This window comes from Orycteropus afer, unplaced genomic scaffold (genome assembly GCF_000298275.1).
Source record: "Orycteropus afer afer isolate SDZICR_OR568_19922 unplaced genomic scaffold, OryAfe1.0 scaffold00137, whole genome shotgun sequence".
Taxonomy (NCBI): domain Eukaryota; kingdom Metazoa; phylum Chordata; class Mammalia; order Tubulidentata; family Orycteropodidae; genus Orycteropus; species Orycteropus afer.
In genome coordinates, this window is record NW_006921724.1 from 473,073 (window position 1) to 485,508 (window position 12,436).

The 12,436-nt window shown below is 43.8% G+C and overlaps 1 protein-coding gene across 1 annotated transcript in view; it reads right to left on the reverse strand.

Annotated features, from left to right (window-relative positions):
- Positions 1–598: 598 nt before the first annotated feature.
- Positions 599–12,436, reverse strand: part of HLCS (holocarboxylase synthetase) — a 377,157-nt gene continuing 365,319 nt past the window's right edge. The window contains exons 9-11 of the mRNA XM_007945557.2: positions 9,033–9,147; positions 3,345–3,558; positions 599–770 (exon numbers count right to left, since the gene is read on the reverse strand). Coding sequence (XP_007943748.2) covers positions 599–770; positions 3,345–3,558; positions 9,033–9,147 — 501 coding nt within the window. The remainder of the gene's footprint in view (positions 771–3,344; positions 3,559–9,032; positions 9,148–12,436) is intronic.

The following is a 12,436-nucleotide window of genomic DNA, read 5'->3' on the forward strand; positions in this document are numbered from 1 at the left end:
AAACCTTATGGAGCAGTTCTACTCTGTAACACATGGGGTCACCATGAGTCAGAAATTGACCCCATAGCAATAGATAGTATAGTAAAACCAAAACCAAACTCACTGCCATCGAGTTGGTCCCAACTCATAGTGACCCCTCCTTGGGTTTCCGAGGCAGTATCTTTACAGAAGTAGACTGCCCAGTCATAGGGCAATAAACACAAATCTAAGCCCAAGGACCAGGGTGAGGAAGGCAGTTTCACACATATGGTAGGTTTACCTAACCTAAATCTTCCACTTGTCAATTCTCCATTCTAGAATGTCTTCAAAAACTATATAAAATGACAACAAAATAAACCTAAAAAAAAAAAAAAAACAAACAAACCCACATACACAGAAAAAACAACTTTAAAAATTGACTACTTGCAGGGAGGAAAGAAAAAAAAATTGACTTGTAGCTCTAAACTAGTGCTTAAGATCCACAGGCCAGGAAAGGCAGCAGAAATCAAACTGGAATGCTTGCGGTGGTCTTGGCTTCACTCTTACCCCTTACCACTGCACCAGGCAAGCGGGTGAGGACCAAAGGCGATGGGCAGGCTTTCCCAGCCCAGCTCTGCAGCTAATGCTGTTTGGGGAGGATGAGGTTTTTCAGCATGTCAAAGGAGTTGCCATCTGGATGCACAGTTACAACCTCGCCGCCTTCCTGATGGACTTGAAGAAACCCAGAATCATCTAGGCCGACAATGGACACCTCTGGGCCCTCCAGGCTTCCCAGACGGACTTGCTGACCACTGGAAATGAAGAACAACAGGTTGCCACTGGGAAACACAAGGCATGGGCTTCACACAGTTAGTTAAGTGATGATCCATTATGCAAAGGGACAGGACTGAGGCTAGATTCTGTTAAAATGCACGGGATCTGGGCTCTGATTGTCTCAGGTCTCACATGAACTGTTTTGCTAACTCCTAATCACAATAGGAAAGAGCTCTGGTGGTGCTGTGGTGAAAGTGTTGGGCTGCCAACAAAAGGCTGCAGTTTGACTTCAGAAAGTTGGGTAATGTCAACTGCAAGTTCAGCTCACTTTAATATTACATCTTTTGAATCTTCTTCAAATGTACCTGTTAAGTCACATCCTTAAAAGAATCCCCCAAAAACTTTCATTTCGAGAAATTTCAAACCTACGGAAAAGTTGAAAGAATAGTAGAATGAACCTCATAATCCCTTTACCTACATTCACTACCAACTACTAACAGTTTCCATATTCAATTTCTCTCTTGCTACACACACACACACACACACACACACACACAGAGGAGCTCTGCTGGCACAAGTGGTTAAACACTCAACAGCTAATTGAAAGGTGAGTGTTGGAACCCACTGGGACACTGGCAGGAGAAAGATAAGGCAGGCTGCCTCCTTAAAGATTTACAGCTTTAGAAACTCTATGGGGGCAGTTCTACTCTTCCATAAAGGGTTGCTATGAATCAGAATCCACTTGATGGCAAGGACTTTGGTTTTTTCTTAATTTACACACACATACTTTTTTTCCCCCTGAACAATATGAAAATAAATTACAGACACTATGGCACTAAATACTTCAGCATGCATCTCATGAGAATAAGAACATTCTCTTACAAAACCACATTATCACCCTCAAGAAATTCAATCTTGTTATAATAATATTATCCAATAAATCATCCATGTTTAAATTCCCCTAATTGTCCCATTAATATCTTTTATGGCTATCTCCTCCACCCAGGACCTAATTATGGGTTATACATTGCATAATTTTAATTCCTCCACCTTCATTCTGGGTGTTTGCTTCAAGACATTGACACTTTTGAAGGGTAGGAGTCTGGACTTACACCGATGTGGTTCCCAAACTTCAGCTCCATCAGAATCCCCTGGAGCATTTGTTAAAACAGACTGCTGGGCTCCTGTGGAGTTTCTGATTGAGTCTCTCAGTCAGTCAGTTGTTGTTAGTTGCCATCAAGTTTAACTAATTCATGGCAACTCCATATGTGCAGAGTAGAACTGTTCCATAGGCTGTGACCTTTCAGAAGCAGATTGCCAGACCCATCTTCCGAGATGCCTCTTCGTGAGTTTGAAATGCCAACTTTTCAGTTAGTAGAGATGGGAATTCTGTTAGAATATGCCTTTCTAACAAGTTCCCAGGTGAGGCTGTTGCCACTGCTTCTAGGAGACCTCACTTTGAGAACCACTGTCATATAGGAGCTCTGGTAGCATAGTGCCTAAGGCATCTGACTGCTAATCAGAAGGCTGGTGGTTCAAACCCACCAGCCACTCCTTGGAAGGAAGACTGGGCAAACTACTCAGAGTAGTGATACTGTAGCCTCAGAAACCCAAGGAGGGCTCACTATGAGTCCAAAAAAAAACCTCACTGCCATTGAATTGGTTTCAACTCAGCAACCCCCATTGGGTTTCCGAGGTGGTAATCTTTACAGAAATAGATTGCCCCATCTTCCTTCCATGGAGTGGCTGGTGGGCTTGTCAAATGCCTTAGGCACAATGCCACCAGAGCTCCTTATATCACTGCTGTCGAGTTGAATCCAACTCATAGCGACCCCCCCCCCTTGGGTTTCTAAGGCAGCATCTCTCCTGCAGTAGATTGCCCAGTCTTCCTCCAGAAGAGTGGGTGGTGGGTTTGAACCACCAGCCTTCTGGTTAGCAGTCACATGTCTTAGGCACTACGCCCTCAGAGCTCCTACTGTTATATATAGAGTGTCCTATAATTTAGATTTGTCTGATTGTTTCCCCACAATTAGATTCAGATTAAACAAGTTGGGCAGGAAAACCCCCAGGAGCTAAGTGTCTTTCCCACCCCAGCAGGAGCGTGGGACGCCTGCCTGTCCTATTTTTGGTGATGTTAACTTAGTTGAGGTATTGTCCACGAGGCTTCTCCATTACTCAAAGCTCAGTGCTGTCGAGTCAGATCCGACTCATAGCGACTCCTCCTTAGGTTCAGAGGTGGCATCACTATGGAAGCAGACTGCACCATCTTCCTTCCAAAGGCTCCTCCATTATGAAACCAAAAACAAAACCCATTGTTGTCAATTCTGACTCCTACTGACCCATGTGTGGCAGAGTAAAACTGCTCTGTAGGGTTCTCCTGGCTGCAACCTTTATGGAAGCAGATCTCCAGACCTCTTTTCCATTTCAATGTTGGGTGAGTTCCAACTGCTAAGCTTTTGGTTAGTAGTCCAGAACAAACTGCCACCCAGGGACCCTTCTTCATTATAAAGGTAAAAACTAATTATTTAGACTGCTGCTTAGCTTCACATTGGAAAATACTGAACTAATTGAATGAAGGAGTTTTTAAAGAAAGAAGAAGAGCTAGCACTAACCTGTGTACCCAATATTTATAATAAAGGGGAAGTACGCCATGCGGCCCTTTGTCCTGAAACGTGTTGATCAGTTTCTCCAGTTTGGTCACGGCTCTAGCGATGAGAAAATCGGCTCTTAGGGGCTTCAGGTCTGCCCTGTGTTGCTTATTATATTCTGTGACGAGATCATTGATGCATATGGTAGGGTTACTATTAGTCACATTTACTCCACAACCTGAATAAAAACAAACACACAAACATGTGAAAAACATGTGCAGCTCAACATACTGTTGACATCAAATGTTCTTCTCTACCACCCAGAAAAAGTTAAGTTTTTACTATCCAATTCCTGCTTCCATTTCCTCCTTTCAAGTGCCCCCCAAACTTAGCATCTGTGGGCCCTTAGAGAATAACTTAAATATCTTTGACACCATCTTTCCTTTCATTTTTCCTTTATTATCCTTGTTTAGCTAGGACCATCCCAACTTCACTGCATATAAGAACTGGAAAAAAATAAAGCCACATTTGATTCAGTTTAATTAAACAGACACTATTAAATGAGCTGTCACGAGTCAGAATCTACTTGACCGTTATTGTTTTTATTAATGGACATGGGGCATTGGTAGTTTACTGGTAGAATTCTCACCTTCCATGTGGGAGATCTGGGTTTGATCCCCGATCCATATACCTTATGTGCAGCCAGCATCTCTCAGTGGAGATTTGTGTGTTGCTATGATGCTGAATAGGTTTCAGTGGAGCTTCCAGACTAAGGTGGACTAGAAAGAAAGGCCTGGTGACCTACTTCTGAAAAATCAGCCAATGAAAACACTATAAGAATCATAATGGTCTGATCTGCAACTGATCATGAATGGGGACAGCAGTGTTTCGTTCTGCTGGGCAGGGGTCGCTGTGAGTCAGGGTCAACACAACGGCAGCTAACAACAGCGACATTATGGGACTACACTTCTCAGAGTTGCTTATGAAATAACTATACCTCATGAGCTCTAACCAAGAATTGTAGCTCTACACTGAGCCCCACATAAAATGAAATTTCTTACTTCTTTTCCTACTTGAATAACAAAACATACTCTTAAAAATAGAGAATCTTATTTAGGACTTCAAGAGTAAACTCTGGATTCAGAGATTTCAAACCCTGGTCATGGTATCTTTTATGATTTTGTCCTTGGAAGTCTTCAGTGCTAATGTCATGCTGTTGGCAAGGAGCCAACACATGTTCAGTGGTTTTACAGACTCTTATCCCAGGGCTTCAAAGGAACCCTGATGGCGCTGAAGTTAAGCATTTGGCTGCTAACTGAAAGCCTGGCAGTTCGAACCCACTAGCCACTCCACAGGAGAAAGATGTGGCAGTGTGCTTCTGTAAAGATTACAGCCTTAGAAACCCTATGGGGAAGTTCCACTCTGTCCCACAGGGTCACTAGGAGTTAGAATTGACTTGACGGCAACAGGTTTGGTTTGGATTAGACCCAAGGCTTTAGGAGAGTCAGTAACCAGCAGTGCTGACTGAATAGGCTTCTCTGTGCTGTTATTCAATACCATATCCTCTCTGGGAGAGGTTAGAGTCTTCAGAGAAGCCAAGTCTTAGTTGTTGTTTTTTTTTCCCCCTTACTTTTATTTTAGTGAAAACACTAGGACTTAGTTTTTCAGCAGGTCCCTGAATCAATCTCAAGGAGGTCTTCAATAAGAAATTAAATACTGCAAGAAGTAGGCACTAAGACTATCATGTTTTCAGAGCTTCTAAGAAAACAATTCCCAAAATACTCACTTCAGATAGAAGATGGCATTTCCAACAACAGTATTCTTAGTAAGTGTTCCAAGCTATTTTCAGCATGAAAGGAAGGCTTGATTAGTCTGAGGTTTTTTTTTTTTTTTTTAAACAAAGAATTACATTGCAAAGGCTGGCCATTAAAATACAAAGCAATGCAAATTATAACAGGGAGAAACAATCAGCCACAGCAACAGGGTGGAGTTTACAGTTGTTCATTTGTTAGTTCAATCATTGATAGGCACAAAATCTGCAGTGCCTGCTGAGTGTAAGGCATTAGATTAAATGCTATAAAAAAAACAAACAAACAAACCCAAACTTACTGCCTTGGAGTCAATTCAATTCATAGCAACTCCTTCTTGGGTTTCTGAGGCAGTATCTCTACAGAAGTAGATTGCCCAGTCTTCCTTTTGAGGAGTGGTTTTACAGACTCTTATCCCAGGGCTTCAAAGGAACCCTGATGGTGCTGAAGTTAAGCATTTGGCTGCTAACTGAAAGCCTGGCAGTTCGAACCCACTAGCCACTCCACAGGAGAAAGATGTGGCAGTGTGCTTCTGTAAAGATTACAGCCTTAGAAACCCTATGGGGAAGTTCCACTCTGTCCCACAGGGTCATTAGGAGTTGGAATTGGTTAGCAGTCAAATGCCTTAGGCACTACTGAATATTTTCCCTTGTCTTCACAAAATTAAAAGTCAAAGGCAAAATAGCAACATTGACTGCTTTCACTGCCTTTGGTAAGAGAACTTAAGAGTGTGTTCTTCCAAGGACCACAGAGGGTCCCTGCTGAGGACTTTGAATCTTCCGGGATCAAAGACCACCCCCAACTTATCCTCCCTTGCCTCTTAGGAATTTAATAAAAGCCTCCTCAAGCCTCCTCCCTCCAGCAAAATGTTTCATTCTACCTTCCATCCCCCCATTGACAGGGGTTTTTAGTTCCCTGGGGTTCTACCAAGAAACTCCTGGACATCCATGGGCCCTTACTTAGGAATCTTTGCATCTTGTCCAATTCCTCATTTAAAGATGGGAAACGGAACTTTAAGGATATGAAGCTGCTTGCCCAGAATAATACTGCCAGTTGGTAGCTGAGTAGGAAACACAAGCCCTGTATTCTTTGGCCGGTACTTCCAACTCATGGTCACATGCTTTCTGTCAGTTACAGACTTCTGAACACCAATCAAGTTCTCCTGGACATTAGGTGGGGGATGATGGCTGGGTGGCCAGGGGCATAAGTACTTCTGAAATTGCCAAATCCATCTCTTTTCATGACATGGATGGACTGAGATGAAATGGGTATTCTTGATTCTGCCTGGCAGCCTGGAGCTGCTCCTGAAAGTTAAAGGAAGGCAACTTTTTCATGGCCTCTAATATCATCCCTGGTAAAGTGAAGTGTCAGTGAAAAAGGGGGAAGGCCCTCAATGAGATGGACTGGCACAGTGGCTGCCACAATGGGCTCAGGTACAGCAAGGATTATGAGGCTGGAGCAGGATCAGGCAGTGTTTTGTTCTGCTGTACAAAGGGTCTCTATGAGTTGGAGCTGACTTGTGGTACAAAACAACAACAACAATTCCTGGAAAGGTCAAGATAAAGAATTTGAGACCACCAGGAGAATCATCTTTGAAATGAACTTTCTTTTCTCACTATGAAATGGTACATTAAATACTTACATGTACCCTCTCTAGTTCAACTAGAAAGAGTAGTGTAGAAAGTTAAAGAAAATGTCTGTTTGGTAAGATACCAATTTGGTTGTTTCCCTCTTAAATCACTCTCACCTGATCTGGCCCTGTTTGTACACATACCATGATCTGAAACTACAAGACTCAAAGAAAAGTATCTATTTAATTATTCATTCCCTACCACATGCGGTGGGAGCTCTGGTAGCATAATGGCTAAGGCACTTGACCGCTAACCAGAAGGCTGGCGGTTCAAACCCACCAGCTACTCCTCGGAAGGAAGGTCGGGCAATCTACTTCCGTAGTGATACTGCCTCGGAAACCAAGGAGGGGTCGATATGAGTCGGGTCCAACTTGACGGCACATAACAACAACAACATCACATGCTGTCATTGTGAGCTGTTGTGAACTCATTGCGAACCCAATTACAATAGTACCAGACTGTTGTGTGTTTCAGAAGTACATTGCCAGGCCTTTCTTCCTAGTATGTTATAGTCTGGAGGCTCCTGTTTGGTGTCATAGCAACACATAACATCACTGCAACAAATAAGCCTTCACTGACAGACAGATGGTGGCTGTATCTGAGATGCACTGGCTGGGAATGGCATCCAGGCCTCCTGCATGCAGGGTGAGAATTCTATCACTGAACCACCACTGCCTCCTCTCCCCAACACAGCCACATAGAAACCATTTTCATTTTTGTTATTTTGTCAATCTAAAAAAAAAAAAAATGCTGGAAGAAGGCCTTTTTTAAAATTTATCAATCAGAAACCCACTGCTGTTGAGTTGATTCCAACTCATAGTGACCCTGTAGGATAGAGCAGAACTGCCTTATGGGCTTTCCAATGTTGTAAAAAAAAATTTTTTTTTTAAAGTTTTTTTATTGTGGTTTGGGTGTAAATTTACAAAGCAGATTCGTTTTCCTCTCAACAGTTTATGCACACTTGGTTTCACGGCCCCATTATAGTCCCTACAATAAAAAGCTCTCCTCTCATCTCCTCTCTGGGACTACCCCTTTCCTGCCTTCTTCTTACCTATGCATTCCTGTCCGCCCAGCTTTCCCCCTATGCAAATGCTGCCTTTCTGATGTCTCAGGCTTCACTGATCCAAGGTGTGCATCTCCCTGGGGCAGGTGTTCTGCTTACAGGCCTTTTTACTGTTTGACTGAGAACTAATCCACAGAAATGAGTCCAGTTCTAGGCCCAAAGGATAACCTGGGGCCATAGTCTCAGGGTTTCTACCAGACTCTGTCCGATCAGTAATTCTGGTCATTTTTGTGTTTTTGAGTTTTTCCCACATTTTTCCTCTCACTCTATCCAGGATCTCCAATTCTGTTCCCTTTTCGAGTGCTTGGCACTGGTAGCTAGGTACTATCCAGTTCTTCTGATTCAGGGTCATGAAGGTTCCTGTGGTCTGTCAGACCCTTGGACTAATTGTTTCCATATGACTTTGATTTTCTTCACTCTTCTTTGCTCCACACGAGGGGAGATCAACAGCTGCATCTTAGATGGCCACTCTAAAGCTTTTAAGACCCCAGTCACTACTTACCAAAGTAGGGCATAGAACAAGAGTTTTACGTACTATGCTGTGCCAATTGAGCATGATGTCCCCCAAGACCATGATCCCGAGCCTGCAGGCCCAGTGACTCACTCCCTGAAAGTACTTGGTTGTCACTGAGAAACGACTCCAACCTTGTCCCCTGTTAGCCCCATAATATATATGGATATTTATGTAACACAAATACACATGTAACATCATCATCAGCCAAATCTATCTATGGTCATTGGTATATTCCTGTTTACCTACCCATACCTGATCTTCTCACCTATCTATGTATTTACCTGTAGAACAGTGTTTGCTGTTACTGGTAATGCAGTATTGTGTATGTAATAGTATTTACCTCTGTTGTCTATATCTTTTGTGTATGTTTCTGTGTCCTCTTTTTCCCTATTGTTAATGTGCTGGTCAAACACTTTTGTCATATTTATTGCCTTTCCCATCACCCAAATCAACACATGACTCTTAACTAGTCAGAAATTTTCCTTCCTCTTCTCTCCCATCCCTGGAAACCAACAGAGTCAATGTCCTTCCTTGCGTAAACCTTTCCCTGACTTTTTATAACGAAGGCTGAACATTTTTACAGAAGTGGACTGCCACATATTTCTCCTGTGGAGTGGGTAGTGGGTTCGGATTGCTGACCTTTCGGTTAGCAGCTGAGTGCTTAACTAGTGTGCCACCAGGATTCCTTAAACTTACCGATAAGTATATAAAATGTTTCTCCCATGAGCGTTGAGTTAACCAGAACTCCACCAAGCTTCATGAGGTCACTGTAATAAATATCGTTGGGCCACTTCACTCGTAAGTTGATATCCTGAAGGAACATCTGCATGTTAATCAAGGATTCACAGGACACAAAAGGACCACATGACGCCACTTAGCTAACAGGAAAATAAGCAACCTGAAACTAATGAGACACTGGGCCTCATCCAGAGAGCTTATCACTTCTTTGGGATACTCCAATTTCAAAGGACCTCTTGGAGCAAGAAAAAGAGAGACTTAAAGAACATATATGGCACCCATTTTAGCACTCCTGCCCCACCATCATCACTGTTCATAGTCATCTACAACACTTTCTGAAGATGCCTATCTTGCAAATTAAGTTCATTATCTCCGTACCAACAACAACCACAGAGCACCCATCATGTACTAGGTGCTGGGCACAGTGAGGGAATTATACTCTCAGGGTTCTCTTCCCTTAAGGAGTGCATGCTCGAGAGAGAAGATGGCCTTGAATTAACTAAAGTCATAAAAGGCAGGTAGCAATGTCTCCAATAGAGTGCTATGAGGGTGTGGAGGAGGAACTCATTTACTGGGTTATTAGTAAATAATAACTAATATTATTTACAACTGCTGACAGTCAACTTGAGTACTGGAAATGGACTCATCATACAAGCCACTGCTTCTCAATCCTGAAGGGTATAGCCTGGGCAACTCTGCCTGTACTGGTCACCGTGGAGTGGAACAAGGGTAAAGACTGTCTCAAGCTGGGCCAAGCAACTCCTCTCCTCTCCCCGCTCTGAAGTGGGGACATACAAGTTGGGTTGGTTATATTGACTGGGCATCACAACCATGGATCTCTTATACTTGGGGCTGGCAGACTGATTGGACCATGTGTGGGCAGAGGAAGCCAGACTGAAGACATGAGACTAGAAGAGAGACAAAGGTGAAAGACCAGAGAGTAGCAAATGACCTCCAAGTGCCATGAGGCAAGTCTCCCTGCATTCTTGGGGTTGGGGTGGCCCTATACTCAATGCATGGCACAGTGCCCCTTCTCAGCATTGCTTAGCTGCCCTGAAGTTGGCCTCCAATGCATAGGGACCCCATGCACAATGGAACAAAATGCTGATTGGACCACTGCAAATTCCATTGTTGTGAGCCATAGCACTTTCATTGCCTGGTTTCAGAAGATCGCCAAGCCTTTCTTCCTACTCTGTCTTACGTTGGAAACTGCTGAAACCTGCTCAGCATCATAGCAACACACAAACCTCTACTAACAGAGAGGTGGTGGCTGGGCATGAAGTATGTTGGCTGAGAACTGAACCCAGGTCTCTTTCATGTAATGCAAAAATTCTACCACTGAACCACCACTGCCCCATCATCAGCATTAGTCTATGTATTATCATCTCCACTCAATGGAGGAAGAGACCGAAACTTTAAGAGACCATGTGGCTTGCCTGAGGCCACAGCGTTTGGAAGTGGCAGGGCTGAAATACAATTCAAGGCGATCTGACCTCAAGCCCATGTGCTTAGTGCTATGCTATGGTGACTGCTAGAACCCCTGGGTGGTGCAAATAGTTAATTCACTCAGCTGCTCATGAAAGGCTGGAGATTCAAGTCCACTCAAAAGTGCCTTGGAAGAAAGGCCCGGCTATCTACTTCTGAAAAATCAGCCATTGAAAACCCTGTGGAGCACAATTCTACTCTAACACACGTGGGTCACCGTGAATTAGAGTCAACTCAGTGGTAACTGGCATGGGGCCTGTTGCTTCCATGAAATTCCCCTTTCCCTTTTAATGGGCCTTCTTTTTCTCTCGGCTAGCTACAACAGCTTCATCTGTCCTAGCATAGCATTCTGGGCTGAGAGAAGAAATGCATGATCAGAAACACAGAAGAATGAAAGTATAACTAAAATGTGTGGTGTTCACTGTGATCCTTCACCAATAAGGAGCTTCAAAGTTCTTTTCTGTCTAGAACAGAGGTTTTTAATGGGGGGAGGATTTTGTTCCCCAGAAGGCACTTGCTAATGTCTGGAGACATTTTTGGTTGTCATGACTGGATGGAGATTGGGGGGCTGCTGGCATCTAGTGAGTGGAGGCCACGGATGCTGCTAGACATGTACAATGCACAGCACAGGGCTCCCAAACAAAGAAAGATCTGTCCCAAAATGTCAGCAGTGCTCAGGTGGAGAAACTCTGATCTAGAGAATCTGTAACTTGGAAACTTTGATCTTTGCCATTCTCCCAGATTTCTGGTATTTCTCCTCTTGCTTTCCTACACCCTGCTTGTGCCCACCACCACGGAAGGAGGACGAGGTCCTGCCTCCACAGGATGACACTGACAGAGTCCCCAAAGCTCAGAAACAATTCCGCTGTGTGGGCGGCAGCTTATTCCAAGCTGGCCCCGCTCTCTGGTTCTTCTCTGACTTCACATTTTCTGATCCAGTTAGTTAACGATGCAGCTTGTTAAACTTTGGGCTGTCATTCAGCTAAACAAGAACACCTATTCTAAGATGAAGGTCACGTGTTACTCCTTCTTCATTACTCCATCATTTCTTCAAACATCCTACATGCTATGGCAGGATCCTTCCATGTATAAAACATCATGCTAGTCATGAGGAGGCCAAAAGAAAACTGATATTGCCTTCAAAGAGCTTGTTATATTGTAGGGAGATGGAACAGGAGTACAAATAACTGCTTCTGAGAAACATACAGTAGATACACCATTAGAGAGGTTTACACATTTAAAGTACCATAGGATGCTAGAAGGTTGTTGATGGTTCAGTGGTAAAATTCTTGCTTTTCACGTGGGAGACTTGGGTTGCATTCCTGGCCAATGCACCTCATGTGCAGCCACCACTCATCTGTCAGTAGAGGCTTACATGTTGCTCTCATGCTGAACAGGTTTCAGCAGAGCTTCCAGACTAAGATGGACCAGGAAGAAAGGCCTGGTGATCTACGTCCTACCAGCAGCCAATGAAAACCCTGTGGGTCACAATATTCCAGTCCACAACTGATCATGGGGCTGGTGCAGGACCAGGTGGCATTTTGTTCCATTATGCATGGTATCACCATGAGTTGGGGGCTGACATGATGTCCACCAACAACAACTAGGTGCTAGAGGAAGGAGGCTTTCTTGCTGGAGGAGTTGGGAAATAGCATTTGAGCTGGGCTGCAAAGGATGAACAGAATTTCAGGATGCAGAGAAGAGAACAGGAGAAGTGAGTATGGAGGCAAGGCAGCCCAGTGATGCTGCATCTGACCCAGCAAGGCTGGTTGGTATTTGTGTGTTGATGGTGCTTTCTTCTAAGGACAAGTTGAGGTCTTAGCAAAGGACATAAGAAAAGCAAACTCCACTCAACTGTGGACTGTTTCAACCAGCCT